This window comes from Callithrix jacchus, chromosome 12, assembly GCF_049354715.1.
Source record: "Callithrix jacchus isolate 240 chromosome 12, calJac240_pri, whole genome shotgun sequence".
Lineage (NCBI taxonomy): Eukaryota > Metazoa > Chordata > Mammalia > Primates > Cebidae > Callithrix > Callithrix jacchus.
In genome coordinates this window covers 88,156,700-88,178,706 of record NC_133513.1, presented here as the reverse complement: position 1 = coordinate 88,178,706, position 22,007 = coordinate 88,156,700, and the positions used below count along the sequence as shown (strand labels likewise).

Sequence of the window (22,007 nt, the reverse complement as noted above, 5' to 3'; positions counted from 1 at the left end):
CTGCCTTGTCCGCTTCCATGAATTGCTGCTCCTTGGTTCACCTGCTGTTGGCTGGCCAGCACCTTCTTAATGCTCTTTCTAGATCTTCACTGCATTCTCAGCCCTCTGTTATTTTCTCTCAGTACATGATCCTGTGGGGAGGAGATCTCTCACAATATAATTATTGCCCAAAGAGTCAATTGTGGGAGGGCCTTTTCAATGATTAAATGGTAGAAGCCTAGGCCAGGCGTGGTGGCTCATGCCTGTAATCCCAGCACTTTGGGAGGCCAAGGTGGGTGGATCACCTGAGGTCAGGAGTCCGAGACCAGCCTGGCCAACATGGTGAAACCCCATTTCTACTAAAAATACAAGAGTTAGCTTGGGGTGGTGGCAAGTGCCTATAATCCCAGGTACTCAGGAGGCTGAGACAGGAGAATCACTTGGATCCAGGAGGCAGAGGGTACAGTGAGCCGAAATTGCACCACTGCTCTCTCAAAAAAAAAAAAACAAAAAAACAACCAACAGCCAACACTGTTGCATTGGCAAAAGACTCACCAAAGGGCATTGGAACTACCCTCAGCCAGGAGTTAATCCAGAGACTCAAATTTTCTCATCAGTATTTGTCTTATTCTTGGCATTCTGTTTGGCTACATTTTCAACTACTGAATGGAACACTGGGAAGCATGGCTGCAGGCTGCTCTAGCCGCCTTTTTCCAACTCTCGGATTCCAGATTCTCAAGGAAAAAGGACCTTTTTATTTGGTTTTCCCTGTAAACAACTCCAGATGCTAGCAGGCTTAGCCTGGATATTTACTCTTCCCTAGACTAATCATTTTGACTAAAGAGGCTGCAATATGATTGGCAGCTCAACCAAAACCTCAAAGAATGAGGAAGAGAATGGCCGGGGAGGGGATGTCTGCTCTAAGAAGGGGAAAAGGAAGCAGGACAGATAACAACTCAATGGTCCACTGGACTTGGAGACTGATTGTAACAAACTTTGAAAATGGAACACTGTTGTCCTGTCCCAGTATAAACTTCAGTGTGGTTGAAAGCAGGCTGTGTGCTAAAGTTTTGCTAGCCAAGGTCTTGAGAATACAGTGGGAGGAGAAATCCCAGAGGAGGGGCCCAGTGTGACCAGGGGGGCACAGCACAACTGTATCTCATGCTAAAAATATCAGGACTCTAATGGAAAGGAACCAAATTAATTCCTCAGAAGTCACAGTGAATGTTTGGATGAGTTGTATATGGGAATATTTGCCAAGTCTTAGCACATAGAAACACACCTCTCCCAGAAACACTTAACAAGGCCTTTCAGGACAAATCAGAGAACTTATCACTTGATGCAGGTAATTTTTGGAACAAATTAGTCAACATCGTGCTTCATATTGAAAATATTATAGAACATTTAAGATAAATCCATAGATGCAAAAACCCATGATGAGAAGCTCTGAACGATAGTGTGACACTATGAAGTCCGTCCTGGAGGACAACTGCACTGCTCTTCCAGGACGCTCACTCCATGGCGGTGGGCCTTGTCGGGGCAAAATACTAAGTAGACTAAGAGTATCTGTACTCTTATGGTTTACTTGTTTTTCAAGTAATATCTGACAAACAGATGAATCTGCAAAAGGGAGATCAAATCATCTTCAACAGTAGCATAATGTAAATTGATGATCTCAAAGCATGGTTCATGGTTCCTTTGTAATCTCCAAGCCCTTTCAGGGGACTCATAATGTCAAAACTATTTTCAGATGATATGAAGCTGTTTGTGGTAGTCAGCATCCAAGGATGCCGCCAGTCATCCTCACCTCCTGGTATTCATGCCCTGTGTTGTCTCCTTCCCCGTTCTATTAGAGTTGGTCCATGTGCCCAACAGAATGTTGCAGAAAAGTGATGCTATATCACTTCCAAGGTTAGGTTGTAAAAACCTTTGTGGCTTTTGGCCAGGCACAGTGGCTCCCGCCTGTAATCCCAGCACTCTGGGAGGCTGAGGTGAGTGGATCACTGGAGGCCAGGAGTTCGAGACCAGCCTGGCCAACATGGTGAAACTCTGTCTTTACTAAAAATACAAAAATTAGCCAGGCATGGTGGTGGGCACCTGTAGTTTCAGCTACTCGGGAGGTTGAGGCAGGAGAATCACTTGAACTTGGAGGCAGAAGTTTCAGTGAGCCGAGATTGTGCCACTGCACTCCAGCCTGGGTGACAGAGTGAGACTCCGTCTCAGAAAAAAAGAAAGAAAAAAAACCTTTGTGGCCTTTGTCTCATGCTTGGCTCACTCATTTGGGGAGGATGGGACTACAGTTTAGAACTTCTAAGTTCCAGTATTTGGTTATGTTGGATAAAGGCGCTAATTCCTGAAAAAAGGAGAGATACTGGAAAGAACAATGGGTTGGGCATCAGAAGACCGGGATTCAAATGCCTCTTCAGCTATGTTGTGAGACCTCAGAAATGCCACACACGTTGTCTGAGTTTGAGTTTTTTCATCTAGGAGGGAAAGATGCCTGGACCAAAGTGAGGTTCTGCTAGGAAAGAGGAAGAAAAAAATGTTTGGAAGGCAGCCTGCAGTGTCTATATAGAAACTCCCCAGTCATTCTACTGCCTACTGTATACCAGTGCTTTCCATGCATTATCTACTTTTAATACCACCTCAGTGAGGAAGGTATTCTTACCTCCTTTGACAGGTGAGGGAACTGAGACACAGAGGAGCTCAGCCCCAGGGTCTATGTGCAAGTACATGGCTTCAGTCTGACTCCAAAGCTAGTGTTCTTTCCATTGATCACAGTCTACTTCCTCCAAGACACAGACAGTTGGAGAAGACATAGTGGACCAGTATACCTCTGGATCACCTAAAGTTTACCAAAAGACTATAACATCTTCAAAAGCAACCTCATGGAATAATAGCGATAACCATTTGATGAGCACCTACTATGGGCCTGAAGATTCAAAGTTGCATAAAAGATCTATGCCCCTCCTCAGGTAGTCTTCTGCCAGAGCCGAGACAGCAGAAATGGCATAGAAGAAATCTGCCCATTTCATGTCATCTCATTCTTCACCACTCACAAACCCCTCAGAAGTGCGGTCCAGCTTCAAGCCTGTATTTCCTGACCACTAGTCTGACCCCTTTGTCACCTGCACTGTGGCTCCCATATGTGGTGTTATAAATCTGCAAAGCTAAAAGTGGACAAAAACTCATACTCGTATTTTCTGTATCAATGAAGAATAACTTCAGCTGCAGTAACATCTGGCCCAATGAATGCCTGCTTATGTGATGCAAATGTGCCTCATTATCTCAAGGAAAAGAAGACAGGGCTCTGGGTCAGTATGTCCCCTGGCCTTTCTCTCATACTGGCAATCTGGCTACCACAGCAGCTCCAAGATCACATCCTCATACAACTGCATTCAAAGGCTGGAAGCAGGGGGCAACAACACAGGACAGAGGTTTTCTCTTTGCATGTTTTCAGGAAAAGAAAATCTTTTCTAAAAGTGCCTCCCCAGCCCCCCCAGCATCTCATTGGCTAGAGGTGATCATGTGGCTTCTCCTAACTACTAAGAAATTGCTTCCAGAAAGTGGACAAGGCAGAGAGGCTGGGACTGGCTTTGGAGGAGCCAACCAGTAGTGGGTATTTTAAGCAAGCCCTTTCTGGGAGCTCTATCTTTTTCTTAGGTTTCAGTGAGATCTTCCTGCCTTTCCCTCAGTTTCTTTGAGTTCTTTCCTGGCTTCTCACCTTCTTCTCCCTAAATGTGAATGTTTCCAAGTTTCTCTCTGCAATCTTACCTGGGTAATCTTATCTATTCCCATTGTTTCAAATATCCCTTGGCAAATTACTTGTTTCCACTTTTTCTTTCCCCCCCCCTCCACTTTTTAAAATAAACAAAACAATTATTAGCTAAACTTTAAGAAGTAAAATGGGTGGGTGTGGTGACTCTCACCTATAATCCCAGCACTTTGGGAGGCCAAGGCGGGCAGATCATGAGGTCAGGAGTTTGAGACCAGCCTGGCTAACATAGTGAAACCCCATCTCTACTAAAAATACAAAAAAATTAGCCGAGTATGGTGGTGGACACCTGTAATTCCAGCTACTTGGGAGGTTGAGGCAGGAGAATCTCTTGAACCCAGGAGGCAGAGGTGGCAGTGAGCTGAGATTGCACCATTGCACTCCAGCCTGGGCAACAACAGTGAAACTCCATCTTTAAAACAAAGCAAAAAGAACTGAAAACTGGTATAATCAGGCAGGTGTGGTGGCTCATGTCTGTAATCCCAGGACTCTGGGAGGCCAAGGCAGGTGGATCACTTGTTAGGAATTCCAGACCAGCCTAGCCAACATGGTGAAACTCCATCTCCACTAAAAATACAAAAATTAGCTGGGTGTGGTGGCACGTGCCTGTGATCCCAGGCACTCAGTAAGCTGAGGTAGGAGAATCACTTGAACTTGGGAGGCAGAGGCTGCAGTGAGCTGCTATTGCACCACTGTACCATAACCTAGGTGACAGTGAGACTTCATCTTAAAAAAAGAAATTGTATAATCACCACTGCTGAGACATAATCTCTTTAAAGTGCTCTACCAGACATATATATATATATATATATATATATATATATATATGAATGATATGTTTATAAACTGCTTTTTTTACTTACTAGATTAAAAAATCATGACCGGGCACAGTGGCTCACACCTGTAATCCTAGCACTTTGGGAGGCCGAGGTGGGTGGATCACTAGGTCAGGAGTTCGAGACCAGCCTGGCCAACATGGTGAGACCCCCGTCCCTATTAAAAATACAAAAAAATTAGCTAGGCATGGTGACAGGTGTCTGTAATCCAAGCTACTCGAGAGGCTGAGGCAGGAGAATCGCTTGAACCTGTGTGGCCGAGGTTGCAGTGAGGCGAGATTGTGCCACTGCACTCCAGCCTGGGTGACAGTGTGAGACTCTGTGTCAAAAGAAAAAAAACAGTCCTTTCTTGACAATATATACTCATGTCTGCATCATCATTATAATGATTACCTGATATTCTGTAGGATCAACATGCCATGGTATATTCAGCAACCCTCTATTATTGATACCTGGGATGTTTTCAATATTTTGCAATTACAGAGAATTCGATAATGAACATCCTTTTCCATACTCTCGACACTTTGATTGGCTGCTTTTTTTCCAGATAAATTCCTGAAGTGAAACTGCCAGATCAAAGGGTGTGCTGTTTTTAACAATTTTGACACCTACATATTTGTCATCTGACTGTTGACAAGACCTGTCAGTTCTTCCTTGAAATTAATCTTGGGTTTGTCCTTCCTCTCTGTCCCTAATAATCCATCATCTTACACCCTCCCTTAAATAATACCATTGCCTGAAATCTCGTCTTCTATGATAAAATGCTTCCTACCCACAAAATGGTTGGGGATTTGGAGTTGCCTTTGTCACCTTCAGTTTGGGAGTCCAAATGCAGGTGAACGGGACTTTAGTATTTTTGAAAAGTTTCCAGAAAATTGAAGAGGGGCTCCTTAACACAGGGCTTTGGGAGTCAAGCAAGGCAGCTGTGGTAAAGAGGGTGTGCCAGGGCAGCTGGTATGCATCTAGAGGCATGTTTAGCAAATTATGGGAGACAACGTCCAAAGAGGCTGTGGAAAGAGGGGGAATCATGGAAGAGAGAGAAGAGAGTTTTCCAAGAGAGCTGCAAAAAATAACGTGACAGGTAGGAAGCTAAGCTTTAATCCACTGGGCATTGAAAGGTCAACCCAGGGCAGGGTCAGGCCAGAGAGAAGAGTAATAATAGTGCCTCATTTACCTAAAAACAATGAAGGGCCCTGTATACAGTTACAGCAGCCTTTCCATGACCCTGCTGAGAAGGACTACCCCTCTTTTTCAGTTAAGGAAAATCCTCTCTCGATCCTGCTCCTCCTCCAGCTCCTGCTTCATCTCTTTCTTTCCCTTTAAGGTAAAACACCTCAAAAAAGGTGTCGATGCTTGCTATCTCCAATTCGAGTCCTCTCATCCCTTCTTGAACCACTCTATTTAGGATTTTGACCCCTTGCCTTAACAAAATCATTTTCTTAGGACCCTCAATGACCTTTCCAGTATTAAACCCTGTGCTTGCCTTTCAGTTCTCAACTTCCTTGACTTGACCTCTCCTGCCTCCTGCAGAGGCTTTCTTCATCTGCTTCCAGGATGCACCCTCTCTAGGCTCTCCCTCCTCCTTCTCAGTGTCCTTTGTTAGTTCCTTCTCATTTCCTAGGCCCCACCCTTTTTTCCTACTCCCTGGTGCCCTCATCCACTCTCGTGTCTGAATATCCTCTATATGCTGATCTCTTGCCTGGACTCTCCCCAGGAATCCCGACTCCTGTATACAACTGCCTGCTCTACATCTCCACTGACATATCTCATGGGTGTCTGAAACTTAAATATATCCCAAACTAAATTCCTAAATTCAGCAGTATCCCCAAAAGCTGCTGCTTCCCCTTTTCAGTTAATGGCAGTTCCATCCTGTAACTTCTTTTCAGGCCCAAAAATATGACTCATCCTCAAACACCCCTCCTATACCTTACTTCCTATCCCTCAGCAGATGCTTTAAAATATAGCCAGAATCCAAGCACTGCTACAGACTCCTCGACTCCCACCTGGGCCCAAGCCAGTCATCAGCTCTCCTCTGGACAATAACAACAGCCGGTTACTGCTCCCCTGCTTCTGCGGCTTGCCTCCTTCATCTGTTTTCAACACAGCAATCAGAGTGCTGAAAACACAAGTCAGACCATGTTAATCTTCTGCACAAAGCCCTCATGACCTTCCCTCCTACTCCTGGTGCTTCTCAAATGCCCACGAGGCGCCACCCAGTCAGACTGTTATTTCTCTGACTTCTTCCCCACTTTTTCCCACACTCCCTCAGCTCCAGCCCCACTGGCCATATTGCTGGTGAATGCTCCAGGCTTGTTCCCATCTTTGAGTTTATTATTTCCTCCACATGGGCTGCTCGTCCTCCAGATATCGCCATGGATTACTCATTCACCTTGTTTAGTCTTTCCTTAAATCACTTTCCTAGAGAAGATTTCTTTCATTACTCTTATTATTGGCATTTGCTTTATTTTTGACCCTGCTTTGTTTTTCTCCATGGAACATAACAGCATGGATTGTACTGTGTGTGTGTGTATATTTTTTTTTTTTTAGAAAACATTTTGTTTGAGCTAGGCATGGTAGCATGCACCTGCAGTCCTACCTGAGGCAGGAGGATCACTTGAGCCTAGGAGATTGAGGCTGCAGCTGCAGTGAGCTAAGATTGTGCCAGTGTACTCCAGTCTGGGTGATAGAGCTAGATTCTGTCTCTAATAATTACATATAATAATATTTTATATATATAATATATATATCATGGTTGCAACATGATGTTTTTGAAACTCCTGCACTTCCCCTACATTTATCAGTTGGTATTTAGAATTCTACTGTAAGCAAGAACACTTGCTTCTCACCCATTCGACCATCCAGCCACTTACCCATGCATCCATCCATTCATTTATTCATTTATTATCTGTATGGATTGTGGATTTTTATTGTCTCCAATGGGTTACAATTCCTTTCATAATTATATATATATATAATGGTCTGGGCACAGTGGCTACAAGGCAGTTAGATAACTTGAGATCAGGAGTTCGAGACCAGCCAGGCCAATATGGCAAAACCTTGTCTGTACTAAAAATACAAAAATTAGCCATTCGTTGTGGTGTATGCCTGTAGGTCCCAGCTTCTCAGGAGGCTGAGGCATGAGAATTGCTTGACCTCTGGAGGTGGAGGTTGCAGTGAGCCAAGATTGTACCACTGCACTCCAGCCTGGGAGACAGAGTGAGACTCTACGTCAAAAAAAAAAAAAAATAATAATAATGAAAAACATCTTGTTTGGGAATAAATTCAAGATTACAGAAAAGTTACAAGAATAAGGACAGTAGAAACAGTATCCACGTGTCCTTTACCCACATCCCCTTTTTGTTAATATTTTATCCCATCTGTTTCATTTACTCCCTACGCCCATCCTGACCTCAACACACACACTCACATACACATAACATTTTTCTGAACCATTTGAGACTAAATTACACATATTGTGGCACTTTATCTCTAAATACTTCAGTGTGAATTTCCTCAGGATAGAGATATTCTCTTACATAACCACAGTCCAGTTATCAATCGGTAAATTTAACATTCATTGATACAACAATTTTATCTATTCCATCCAATTTCATCAATCGATACAATAATTTCTTTTTTCTTTTTTGTTGAGATGGAGTCTCGCTCTGTCGCCCAGGCTGGAGTGCAATGGTAAGATGTCAGCTCACTGCAACCTCTGCCTCCTGGTTCAAGCAATTCTTCTGTCTCAGCCTCCTGAGTAGCTGGGATTACAGTGCCTGCTACCATGCTCAACTATTTTTGTATTTTCAGTAGAGATGGGGTTTCACCATGTTGACCAGTCTGGTCTTGAACTCCTGACCTCAAGCAATCCTTTCGCCTCAGCCTCCCAAAGTGCGTGGATATAGGTGTGGACTGTCACACACAGCCAAATAATGTCTTTTATAGCGCTTTCCCCTCTAGTATGGGATCAAATCGAGCATCAAATTTACACTTGAGTTGTCTATCTCTTCATTCTCCTTTGGTTTCTTTTTGGACACAGGATCTCAGACGCTTGCCCAGGCTGAAGTTCACTGGCATGATTTCTGTTTTTTGTTGCCTCAACCCCATAGGCTCAAGTGATCCTCCCACCTCAGCCTCCTGAGTAGGTGGGACTACAGGTGTGCACCACCACACCCAGCTAATTTTTGTATTTTTAGTGGAGATGGGGTTTTACCATGTTGCTCAGGATGGCCTTGAACTCCTGGGCCCAAGTGATCTGCCTGCTTTGGCCTCCCAAAGTGCTGAGATCACAGGCCTGAGCCACTGTGCCCAGCCTATACTCCTTTAATCTGAAACATAGCTACAGTCTTTCTTTGTCTTAGAGCATTGCCTTTTTGAAGACTATAGTTCCACCCACATTCAATTTTATTAATGGGGGTTGTCTGATGTTTCCTTATGATTAGATTCAGGTTATTCATTCCTTCCTGGAAGGTAGCACAAGGTGCGTCCTTATCAAAGTATCATGTCTGAGTTACATGATGTTCTTCTGCCCCTCAGGGGAATGTTAATTTTGATCTCTGGTAAGGTATTGTTGGAATTTGCCATGTATCATGCTGTAGTCCATGTTACGGTTTGAATGTGTTCTTTTCCAAATTCAGGTGTGAAACTTAATGGCTAGTGTAATAGTATTAAGAGATGGGGCCTTTAAGAACTGATTAGGTTATGAGGACTCTTCCCTCATGAATGGGATTAAGGCCCTTATGAAAGAGGCTTCACACAGAGTTTGGTTCTCTTGTCTTTCTGCCATGTAAGGACATAGTGTTTCTCCCCTCTCAGCCTTCAGAGCTGTGAGAAAATAAGTTTCTGTTCTTTATAAATTACCCAATGTCAGGTATTCTGCTATAGCAGTACAAACAGACTAAGACAGAAAGAATATTTGTGTCCCTGCCAAAGCTTCTATGTTGAAATCTAACCCCTAAAGTGATGCTATTTGGAGACGGGGCCTTTGGGAGATAGGCCTAGATCATAAAGCCTCCATCCTTACAATGGAATTAGTGCCCTTGTCAAAGACTGCTGGGCCTGGTGGCTCACACCTGTAATACCAGCACTTTGGGAGGCCAAGGCGGGTAAATCACTTGAGGTCTGGAGTTCGACACCTGCCTGGCTAACATGGTGAAACCCCATCTCTACTAAAAATACAAAAATTAGCCAGGCATGGTGGTGCATGCTTATAATCCCAGCTACTTGGGAAGCTGAGGCAGAAGAGTTGCTTAAACCCAGGAGGCAGAGGTTGTAGTGAGCTGAGACCGCACTACTACACTTCAGCCTTGGCAACAGAGTGAGACTCCAGCTCAAAAAAAAAAAAAAGGAATTAGTGCCTTTGTAAAAGAGGCCCAAGGGAGCTTGTTTGCCTCTTCCACCATTTGAGGACATAGCAAGAAGATGCTATCTATGAGAAAGACCCTTACATGATAATCCCCTAGTGCCTTGATATTTGACTTCTCAGCCTCTAAACTGTGAAAAATCAATTTCTTTTGTTTATAAGCTAAACAGTCTGTGGTGTTTTTGTTAGAGCAGCCCCAACAGACTAAGACACATCATTGCTGTTTTTTCCATTGCATCGAATAAGCAATCTGTAGGGAGATATTTAAGACCATACAAGCATCCCGTTCATCATCAAACCTTGGATTTGCCTCAACTCCCTAGGCTCAAGTGATCCTCCCACCTCAGCCTCCTGAGTAGCCGGGACTACAGGTATGCACCACCTGTAGTGATAATTCTTGTCTAAGCAATCTTTCCTATTATGGTTGCCAAATGATGCTTTTGAAACTCCTTCACTCCCCCTACATTTATCACTTGGCATATTAGTTCTACTGTAATCAAGAACACTCGCTTTTCATCCATCCATCCATCCATCCATCCACCCTTTCATCAATTTATTATCTGTGTGGACTTGTGGATTCTTATTTTCTCAAATGGGTTATAATTTCTTTTCCTTCTCCTCCTCCTTCTTCTTCGAGATGGAGTCTCGCTCTGTGGGCACAGGCTGGAGTGCAGTGGCATGATTTTGGCTCACTGCAACCTCTGTTGTCCAGGGTTCAAGCAATTCTCCTTCTTCAGCTTCCCAAGTAGCTGGGATTACATAAATGCATCATCATGGCTGGCTAACTTTTGTATTTTTGGTAGAGACAGGGTTTCACCATGTTGGCCAGGCTGGGCTCAAACTCCTGATCTCAAGTGGTCTGCCTGCCTTGATCTCCCAAAGTGCTGGGATTACAGGTAGAAGCCACCAAGCCTGGCCAATTCTGTATCATTTTAGTGTTCAAATTGCCACACATGTGGCCACTGGGAGCCCCCTGAGGCCAGGCTTCTGAGTCCTTTAACATGCCCCCATCACTTTTTGCTTTTTAAAGTACTTTCTTACTTTATACATAATAAGCTATTCCAGGCTCATCTTGTACCTATCCTGCCACAGCTACCTATTCTGGAACTTCTCTGAGGGGGCATGGTTCCTTTTTATTTAGAAATCAAGGTATGTGTAGTGGGTGTGCAAATTGCTCTGGAATATTTTTGCTTTTAGGCCTTTTGGGATGAAAAACATATGCATGCAAATACATATACATATACCTGTATATTCATGTACATACTTGTATAAATACATACACACCTAGATGAACGTACATATACAAAACATACCATATAGTTTACTTATTTATTTTATTGTTTGCCCCTTACACTAAAATGTAAGCTTCACAAGGGAGGACATTTTGGTCAGTTTTGTTTGCTGTTGATTTTCTAATACATGAAACAGTGTATAGCCAATGGAAAGCATTCAATAAATAGTTGTTGACTAAAAGACAATGAAGAAATAGCTCTAGCAGGCTAAATGACTTGTCAAATCCTCATAGCTGACAAATGGAAGAACTCTTTTTTCTTTTAACCATGCTTGGAAGACTCCAAATAAGAGCTAAATCTGGCTAGGATAGTATTAATAGGTATCTTCACTGTGATTTTTCCACCTTTATTGTTTTGTCTGTCCTCTTCTATCTTCAGACCTCTGTCATTTGTATCTTGTCTTCTTACCCTCTGGGATTCATAATTTCAGGTGGTCAGTAGGTAGCAGTTGAAGGCAGAAGCTAGGTGGGCAGGCCTGGGGGTGGAAGAGGACCCCAGACCCACATTACCCAGCAGTGATGGCTGAGTTACAGCCTGGTATGTGCCCTAGTGTGAAGATGGGAGGAGAGGGGGAAATGGTGGTGGTACCTGGAGCCAGCATTGTCACTGCTAGCTGGTTTACTGCTGTGTTCTCACCTAGCAGTAGCCCTGATGCCACCCAAGGAATGACACTGGAAGCAGTGTTGGAGGTAACCGGAGAGAATGTGGACCCAGACAAGGTGAGTGAGGACCCAGCAGAGAGGAAGTCACCCTCTAGGAGCCCTGGTGTCATGGAAACTGGCCTTGCCACTCTATCTGTCCTCCAACGCTATAAATAGTCAGCTTCAGTATCAGCTATGGTCAGACCAGGCCAGCAGCACAAGCAAACCCTGAGAGGAAATAGATTGGTGGGGGAGGATGGAGTTACAGAGACAGAGTGTATTGGTAGAATGAGAGTGGCTGACGGAAAGCCTTTGCCTGTCCCCACTGCATCCACATCAGATAACTGACATTCAGAGCCCTCCCCAGCAAAATTTCCAGCTTTTCCTCATCAATAATATTATTCCACCAGGCCATCCCGCTCCCTTCCCACTACCCTGCTCATTCTGTCCCTGCTGCTTGTATGGCTTTTCTGCCTCCACAGTTGCTCATACTTTTAAAGTATGTTTCAAATTCCACTTCCTCCATAGAGGAAATGGAAAAAGCCATCCCTGAAAGGATCTAGTCTAATTCCTAGCTGCTGACACTTGGGCTGTGGGCATCCCTGCTAGTAGAGAAGGAAGATTTAGCCCTTTGGACCTCCATAAGTCGTGGACCTGAAGGGTCTCCTGGGGTCCTAGGAGGTCCTCTGAATAACCTTCTGCTCTGTTACAAAGCCCTTCACATTGAATAGCTCTTCCCCTGCCTCTCCAGCCCTGCTCCTTCCTCCTTTGCCCTGTTCCTTGGTTACTGAGTGATTTTAGGGAAGTCTCTTAGTCTCTGGGCCTGTTGCAGGCTGGATTTCCTGGTCCCAGAGACAGTTTATCATGCAGGATGTTTATTAAAGAAGGTTCTCAGGCTCAACACCCACGGAAGAAAGCAGCAGGGAGGAGGATGGATTGGGCAGAGAAAAAGAGTTGCCATGTAAGCCTGACAGCCTTGACTGATTCCATGGGGATCTCTGGAGTCAAAACGTCCCATCAGAGTTGTCCCATGTTATGCCTATCTGGCCAATCTTTCACCCCCACCTAGATGATGTGTGAGCCGTGCAGGCAGCCTAGGGAAGGTGTGCTTTTGGGAAAAGCTGCTCTGTAGTAGAGACAGTCCCTAAAATAACTAAATGCTGAAGGATGTCTACCTCCTAGCACCTGGGACGGATCCTTTCATGAAGAGGGTTCTGGGCGGTGCGTTGGTGCCTCAGCCTTCTCCTTTGTGAAAAGTGCCTGATGACACTTCACTGGGCTTTTGTCTGATGAAATGCAATTGAAATGCATTGTAGAGTACTTAGTACATATTCTGACTTACAGTCACTGCTTTTTTTTGTTTCATTTTGCTGTTTTTTCTGAGACAGGGTCTCCCTCTGTCACCCAAGCTGGAGTTCAGTGGCACAATCAAGGCTCAAGACAGCCTCAACCTCCTGGGCTCAAGCAATCCTCCTACCTCAGACTCCTGAGTAGCCCGGACTATAGGCATGTGCCACCACATCCAGCTACTTTTGTATTTTTTGTAGAAATGAGGTCTTGCTATGTTGCCCAGGCTGGTCTTGAACTCTAGAGCTCAAGCGATCCTCCTGCCTTGGCCTCCTAAAGTGCTGGGATTACAGGTGTAAGCCACTGTGCCTGGCCTAATTCATTAATACTAATATATGACTTTTTTTTTTTTTTTTTTTTTTTTAAATATAAGCATTGAATATGAGCCACCCTATCTAAGATCCTGTTTTGGAATTTCTTCTCCTTTTGATATTCAAGGATGCTTGAGACATTGTGGCCCAAGTTTCTCTCTACTTTTGAGAGTACCAGTACCACCTGTCCTAGTGGAATGGGAACCAGGATGAAGGTGGGTGACCTAGGTATGGCCCTTGGACTCACCCCTCAGTTCTTTTTCTACTAGGCACTCGGCAGGCCTCAGATGTGGCAGTTCATCTGCTCACACCTCACCAGTCCTGAGGGAATGCCAGCCAGGTCTGTGCCCAGGTAGGTGTCTTTATGTCCAGACGCCCACGGAGCATGCTTTGGGCAATTGGAATCCCAGAGGCACCTAATCCCCAGTGGCCACTTCAAGATTTCCCAAGCTGGAGTGGAAAGCGGGAGAAAAGGATTGGGAGCTCAATTCCCTGATAAGTCGCTGGCGCCGGGAGAACCTCTCCCTACCGCGTCTCCCACGCAGACAGCTGCCTTGAGCGGCGCTGCGACGAGTTGGGCGAGGGGGGCTCCATCAAAGACGCGCAGACTCTGGGAGTGGGGTGACACAGGATAGCACCGGGCGGGTAAAGATTTCTTTGTTTTGCGAGGCTCTGAGCCTGAGTTTCAGTTCTTTTCACAGGAAAGAGAAGCAAGTTACTTGTTTGATCAGGGCGCCCACGGCAGGCAGTTGCACCAGTTTGGAGACGTGAGAAGCGCTGCACTATCCGCGATCAGCCACAGTGAAACCAGAGCTTCCGCTGGTTCTTTGGCTGGCTGGGTAGAGCCAGGCCTCACTTAGATCCCAGAGCCTACCTCCCAGTCAGGAGTCACATGCTTTCACTTGGTCCCAGTAGGCCTTCGTTGAGTTACCTGGGCAAGTCCAGGACTTGTCCTGCAGAGTCAACGAGACTCATTGTAAAGCTGAGCACAATCCTAGACTCACTGTCTTTAAGAAAGGGGGCTGTTGTTCCAGGAAGCAGTCACCACACAGTGGCTCTAAAGGGTCCTGGCAATTGCACCCTGCGTGTGGGGGTTGCCAGCTCTGCAGAGGCCAGGCTGGGGGAGCCAGGGCAGCAACCATTTCCCACCCAGTTCACATTGTAAAACTGGACTGAGAGCTGGAGAGACCACTGTCCCACCCTTGAATTTTCCACCCACCTTGCTTCTATTTCTCCTCATTCCCCCTGCCTGCCCGCGAATACCCAGATGTTGAATGGAGGCTGTTTAGGTCAACAAACTTTCATGGAATATGTTGTAATTATACAAATAAGGCAAACTGAAGTTCAGAGAGGTTGCTTAAGGCCATTCAACTAGCACTGGGCAGGAATCCAGGGTCTGAGGGAACTGGAAAGCATGAATAAATAAGTAATGGTGTTTAAGGTAAGAGCAGATGGTTTATATTTTTGGGTTAGGGCTGTTAATCTGCTTCTGGGTATTTTTTGAGTATATATGCTGTGTGCCCAGTTCAGAGCTAGCTGGCTGGGGGAGAGAAGAAGAGATAAAGAAGATAAATGGAGCCTGGGTGCAGGGGCTCACACCTGTAATCCTAGCGCTTTGGGAGGCCAACTCCTGACTTGAGGTCAGAAGTTCTAGACTAGCCTGGCCAACATGGTGAAACCCCCATCTCTACTAAAAATACAAAAATTAGCCAGGCGTGGTGCCTGTAATCCCAGCTACTTGGAAGGCTGAGGCAGGAAAATCACTGGGACTTGGGAGGCAGAGGTTGCATTAAGCAGAGATCATGCCACTGCACTCTAGCCTGGGCAATAGAGTGAGAACCCATCTTAAAAAAAAAAAAAAAAAGGATAAATGATCAGGTCTTTATCCTGAGAAAGACTAGCAGTTAGTCTCCATCCAAGGAGCTGGGACCATTTTGATGTTTATTTTGAAAATTTACATCATTATTAGAGGCAATTATTTTTAAAAAGTTCTCATTCTGTCTGCCCGTAGTCTTCTACTTTCTCTTAATTTCAATAGGTAGATATGATTTTATTATTTTAATTTTATTTTTTGAGATGGAGTTTTGCTCTTATTGCCCAGGCTGGAGTGCAGTGACACAATCTTGGCTCACCACAGCCTTTGCATCCCAGGTTCAAGTGATTCTCCTGCCTCAGCCTCCCGAGTAGCTGGGATTACAGGCGTGTGCCACCATGCCTGGCTAATTTTGTATTTTTAGTAGAGATGGGGTTTCTCCATGTTGGTCAGGCTGGTCTCAAACTCCTGTCCTCAGTTGATCGATGCACCTTGGCTTCACAATTATTTTTTTTAACATAGGATACAAATAATTTTGTTCCACTCTTTTTATATATGTTGAAAACACATTTCCCTGTCTCTTCATAGCCTTCATGGTTGTTATCATTTTCATGCTGTATACTCTTCCCTCTTACAGCCATACCATATTTAGCCACTTTTCTGTTACTGGCTGAGTCCAGTTTTTTTGTCATTATAAATAATGCAGCTATAAATATCTGTATAATACAGTATTTTTCTTTTTAAAAATTATGTCCTTGGAATTGTTGACCAGAAAGTGTATGACTGGGTCAAAGGGTTGACTGTTTTACAGCTCTTGCAATGTAGAGCCAGATTGCAACTGAGAACATTTAACAACAAAGCAACTGAGGACTCAAGTCTCACAGATCTTTTGCTAACATACTAACACACTATGTCTGTATAGACTATTTTTTTTTTTTTTGAGACGGAGTTTCGCTCTTGTTACCCAGACTGGAGTGCAATGGCATGATCTCGGCTCACCGCAACCTCTGCCTCCTGGGTTCAAGCAATTCTCCTGCCTCAGCCTCCCGAGTAGCTGGGACTACAGGCTCACACCACCATGCCCAGCTAATTTTTGTATTTTTAGTAGAGATGGGGTTTCACCATGTTGACCAGGATGGTCTCGATCTCTTGACCTCGTGATCCACCCGCCTCAGCCTCCCAAAGTGCTGGGATTATAGGCGTGAGCCACCGCACCCGGCCTTCTGTATAGACTATTGTATGAAATAAACACTTATTGACACCTACTATGATTGAAGTCCGTGCTAGCAGGGCACTTGGAATAAATGAAAGATAGTCTCTGCCCTCAGAAGCACAGAAGCTGTGACTTTTCATCCTTTTTCTCCTATAAGGACAGAAAATATTCAAGATGGTTACACATCTAAGGAGAGATTCAGCATTTGGTGATTCCTGCAAATTCTGCAGGGACCTGAAACACTATCATGCTTTCTAATCAACAGAATCTGGAACAAAGATAATGTATTTTTGGTGTTCATAAAGCACGTAACTGGTGACTGGCTGTAACATCATTCATTTTTCTCAGGTTTAGGAAAGAGTATCAGGATGCAGGAAGTTGAGAGGGCTGTGTCATAATGTAACTGTGTTTTAATTTCTAAAAGCAAACAAACTATTCCTGAACATAGGCATTTATGCTGTGACACAATGGGACAAGCAAGATCATCTTTTTACGTGTAAATCTGTGCGTAGGGCTCCTCAGTAGGTAGGCCAGAATCACAAGGAGACAGAGCTGTGCACTGAACAAACTCATTGAACATGTGCTCTATGCCAAGCTCTATGCTGGGACCTGGGTGCCAGGATGAATGGGAGCCAAGAAAACTGCGAAGAAACTGGGCCCAGAGAGGGTAAGTGGTCCTGAGGATGGCCAACGTGTTACATCCATTAAGTACTATGTGGCAGGTACTATTCTCGGTACTAGGGCACAGCAGTGATCAAAACAGATAAAAACCCCTCTCCTTATGGAATTAATGCTGAAGAGTGGAGGTGGAACAAATAAATACAAAAATATAGAGTATGTCAGATGGTGATAAATACAAAGGAAAAAAATTAGGCAGGGGAAGGTAATAGAGCATTCTAAAGAGAATATCTCAAATGGTGCTCAGAGATGGCCTTGGAAAATGACATTTGCCCTTTTTTTTTTTTTTTTTTTTTTTTTTTGAGATAGGGTCTCACTCTGTCACCCAAGCTGGAGTACAGTTGTATGACCACAGCTCACTGCAGCCTTGACCTCTAGGGCTCAAGCCATCCTCCCACCTCAGTCTCCCGAGTAGCTGGGACCACAGGTGTGAGCCACCAAACCCTGCTAATTTTTAATTTTTATTTGTAGAGACAGGGTCTTGCCACGTTGCTGGGGCTGATCTAGAATCCCTTGGCTCAACTAATCTTCCTGCCTCAGCCTCCCAAAGTGCCGGGATTCCAGGCATGGCTCAGTGTCCAGGCCCTGGAAAATGACATGTGAACACTGAGAATGGTGGGGATGTCTGGGAGAAGAGCATTGCAGACAGGGCCCTGAGTCAGGAGCAAAGAGGATCGCCTGGCAGAGTTGGGGGCAGGTGGGGAAAGGGCGGGAGGAGTTGGGGCCATTCTAGGGGTGGCCCTGTAGGCATTGTAAGGATCTGGGTTTTTACCTGTAGTGAGGTGGGGATGCCAAGGGCAGCATGAGACACCGTCTGGTCCGGCGTGGAGAATGCGCTCTACCGGGCGGGCGTCAGGGAGCCTGGCTAGAAAGCTGGTGGCAGGCTGGGAATCCAGGTATCCAGACTCAGCTCTTTTCTTGCACGTAGCCCTTGGACCGCCCCAAACTTGAGGTTTGAATTGTTGAAGTCAGAACCTACAGCGAACTCCAGTCTGGAGGAAAGATTTCTAGGAAGGTCTTGAAGTTCAGTTATAACCTGTGCGATGGTCTCATCAACATTATGAAAGTTCCAGGATGGGGTTCTGTAGCACAGGGCAGGGGCAGTGGTCCAGATGCTGACGAGGGGTGTAGCCTCAGGCAAGTCTTCTCGCCTCAGGCAGACTCAGTTACTTCATCTGTAAAATGGGACTAAACGCCTTGATTGCCTCAGCATCAAATGAGATCATTTGAAAGCACCTTTTAAACATCATTACCGTTTACAAAAAGCAAATGGGAAGTCGGAGCTGACCTCAGAGGGCTGACTTGATACAGCACTTAAAAAAATTCTCATTTTACAAAGCAACCAGGTGCGAGTTTGTTGGTACCTGCTTCCCTCTCACCTAGCACCTGCCCTGGCCAAGAGCCGCGGTGCGGCCGTGCGAGCAGGAAGGAGGGAGGCGGTGTGGAATCCTGGGCGGAGCTGCAGAGAGCCCCGGCCCCGCATTTGACTCGGGCTCTCTCGGCGGGACTCCGGGCCGGGGCCCCTAGGCCGGCGCGCGGGGCGGGGAGCGGCTGCGGGCGGGAGTACAGGCGGGGCGGCTGGCGGCGACGCGGCCTGGGCGGAGCCGCCCTCGCCCTGGCCCTCGCGGTTGCCCTGCCCCCGCCAGCCCCAGGCTCCCCGGACCCGGGCCGCCCAGCTCTTTCTCCGACAGCTGCCGGGGGAGCCCTGCACTCCGTGCCGCGTCCTGCCCATCTGTCACAGCAGGTCGTCGCCCGCCACAGCCGCGCCATGACCACCCAGCAGATAGTCCTCAAGGGCCCGGGGCCGTGGGGCTTTCGCCTCGTGGGCGGCAAGGACTTCGAGCAGCCTCTCGCCGTTTCCCGGGTAAGAGCAGCTGGGACGCGCGTGGAAGTGGGGCGCTCTGGGAGGGGACACGGGGAGACCCGGGCCCGGCGCGCGCCGTCCGGGACGGAGTCGGGACTGCAGCGGGGCGCGTCCAGGTGAGCTGTGAGCTGAGCGCTTTCCGCGCGCCCGAGCCCCGCCGCTCCCCGCCGCTCCTTCGCCGAGGCTGCGCTCTCAGGCTGGCCCGCCAGCCGCGGGCGCGCTCCGTGTCCGCCAGCAAAAAGAGGGCAGTTTTCGTTCTTTGGCCCCGGAAGCGCGGCGGGGCGGGTGTTAGTGCTTTTTCAACCGGCGAGGAGACAGGGTCCCCGGAGATCCCGCGCGGTGGGAGATGGCACTTCTCCCTTCTTCCCAAATCGCAGTGCAGCCGAAAGCAACAGGAAAGACCTGGAAAGTGAGGTGGGGTGGGTGGGAAGTTTACTGGGGTGGAGGGTGAGAGTAACCTACAAAAAACAACGGAAAAAACTGGTTTTCCCCTCTTTGGACTTGATCCACAGCCGAGGCTCGCCCCTCGAATGCCTTTTGGAAAATGTACTGGATTTTGGAGATAAACACAACAAATAAACTCAAGTAAACCCTCTCGGTCATTCTCCCCTCTGCCGTGGCCATGCCGTCCTTTTTCCTAGAATTCCCAGATTATCTCCTCCCCCTCCCAGCACCAGCCCTTTTCCTCAGGGCAGGAGTAGATACTGGGGTGGGGTGGTGGTGCTTGAAATCTCAGAGGGGCCTCGACTATTTAGAAGGGCTCACGTTGAATCAGGGGCCGCCAGAACCATTGCCCCCTAACAAAGTGAAATCCCCAGGGAGACCCAGACTCAGTGTTCAGAGGTCCTGGTTTTGGTCATTTAATCTGGCCAAACACAAGATTGATGTCCCACTGAGAGATGATCACTCACATTCAGTGCTTGGGCACCAAGAAGAGATTCAATAAATACCTCGAATGAGAAAAGGGAGAAAAGAAAGTCCCCTTTCTCCCCATCCCTGGCCACTCCTTGCTTGGAGGTGGCACATTCCATTCTTGGGCCCATCTGCCTGCTGAAGCTGCCCTTCAGCTTGTTTCCCAGGCCTTCTAAACATCTTTTTTTTTTTTTTTTTTTTAAGACAGAGTCTTGCTCCTGTTGCCCAGCAGGCTGGAGTGCAGTGGCATGATCTCGGCTCACTGCAACCTCTGCCTCCTGGGTTCAAGCGATTCTCCTGCCTCAGTCAACTGAGTAGCTGAGACTACAGGCGCATGCCACAATGCCCAGTTAATTTTTGCATTTTTAGTAGAGATGGGGTTTCCCCATGTTGGTGAGGCTGGTCTTGAACTCCTGACCTCATGATCCAACAGTCTTGGCTTCCCACAGTGCTGGGATTATAGGCCTGAGCCACCACCCCCAGCCAACATCCTTCTTTTTACTCGGGGGGAGGGTAGAGAAGAAGGGGAATAATCCTTATGGATCCTTTTGACTCAAGCCCCTGCCTCTAGCGGCCTAAGGAGTTTGGTGGGAGGTGCAGGAGAAGAATTGGTGGCTTCTCTTGACTTGTCTGCCAGCCACAGTTCTACCCATGCTTCTTTCCATGTTGGCCTGGCCCAGTGAGAAGGTCTTCTCTGACTATCTCACCCCCAAAAGAGTAGGTGGGCCATTTTTAGGGCATTATCTTCCACCTGTTTGCCTTGTCCCACAGAGACCTCTGATTATTCTCAAAGGTACACACTGCCTTTCCAGCCACCAGCCGAATTCCTCAATCTAAGAACTGTTCCTTCCCCAGATTTGGGCCCTGGCCCCCAAGCTTGGTGCAGACCTGTACCTGGCCAGGCTGGGTAAATCCTTTCAGGCTTATTAATAAATGCTTGTCCAGGGAGGACATTGCCTCTGCACATTTCAACTCGCTTACCTCATCGTCCATTTGTCTCTGTTCTTTGTGTCTATAATTAACCTGTCAGCCCTCTCCTCTTCTGAGATTTATATATGACATGAAATCTTTTTTTAAGTAGTGGTGGATGTATTGGCAATCTGTTAAAAGGGCAGTTACTGCCTTTCATTTTAGCTGCTTTAAAAAGTCTTATGGGGTGGAAAGCACCAAACTTTGAATTCACTGGTTTTTACCGTCATATATTCATTCATTTATTTATTACTTATGTTATTTATTTATGGTGTGTGCACATGTTTAAAGAGCACGTATCATTTCCAGAAACTGTTCAAACACCTCAGAAATGAGAGGGCAAGCTCTATTCTCAAGGTGTTCATGGTCTACTGAGAGAAGCTAATCTTTATAATGCGCTTGGCAGGTGCTTTAATTGAAAAGTGAAAGTGACTCAGAAGAGGTAACATTTTCATGCTGACAGTAATTTACTTGTTTCTCTTCAGCTCCTTATTAACACATGAAAAAATTGTGAGCCCATTCACCTCTTGGGAATGGGGAAGCCATTGCCATAAAGGGACACTGGGGTGGACATCTGAGATCTGGTGCTGGTCTGGTGTCTGCTTCTTACTTGAGCTGTTCCTGGGGTGAACCTCCCACTGTATGAGGCTACTTTCAAAAAAACTCTCTACAGTGGGGATAGCACCAGCCCTTGGCTGTGAGTTAAGGTATGTGAGAGTGCTCTGTAAATAGTGATAGTAAGGAAATGTGAGCATGGACAAAGAGTTGTACACACTTTCTGATTGGTAGGTATGCTACATTATATATCATCCTGGGTGGTTTGCTAGTATGGTTTTGTATATGTAGACTTTGAGTCTCCTCACCAAAGCAAACCATAAAATTAGGCTGGGAGAGGAGTGCCTTTTATTTAAATAACCATGTTTGCTTTCTCTTGCATGAATTATTCTGGTATTGGCTCTAGTTTTTTGCTAAACTGCTAAAGCTTCTTAATATAATGCTAATCTTATGTACTTGG

General features: G+C 46.2%; 1 protein-coding gene and 1 long non-coding RNA gene across 2 annotated transcripts in view; one reads left to right on the top strand and one right to left on the bottom strand.

Moving 5' to 3' along the window:
* Positions 1-14,362: 14,362 nt before the first annotated feature.
* Positions 14,363-18,153, bottom strand: LOC128929314 (uncharacterized). The gene is made up of 3 exons (XR_008475617.2): positions 18,020-18,153; positions 16,623-16,719; positions 14,363-14,496 (listed from the first exon to the last, which is right to left on the bottom strand). It is a non-coding gene; the product is annotated as an uncharacterized LOC128929314 (long non-coding RNA).
* Positions 18,154-18,891: 738 nt separating this feature from the next.
* The window catches only part of PDLIM1 (PDZ and LIM domain 1), a 57,880-nt gene continuing 54,764 nt past the window's right edge, over positions 18,892-22,007 (top strand). The window contains exon 1 of the mRNA XM_035268525.3: positions 18,892-19,111. Coding sequence (XP_035124416.1) covers positions 19,016-19,111 — 96 coding nt within the window. The 5' untranslated portion in view covers positions 18,892-19,015. The remainder of the gene's footprint in view (positions 19,112-22,007) is intronic.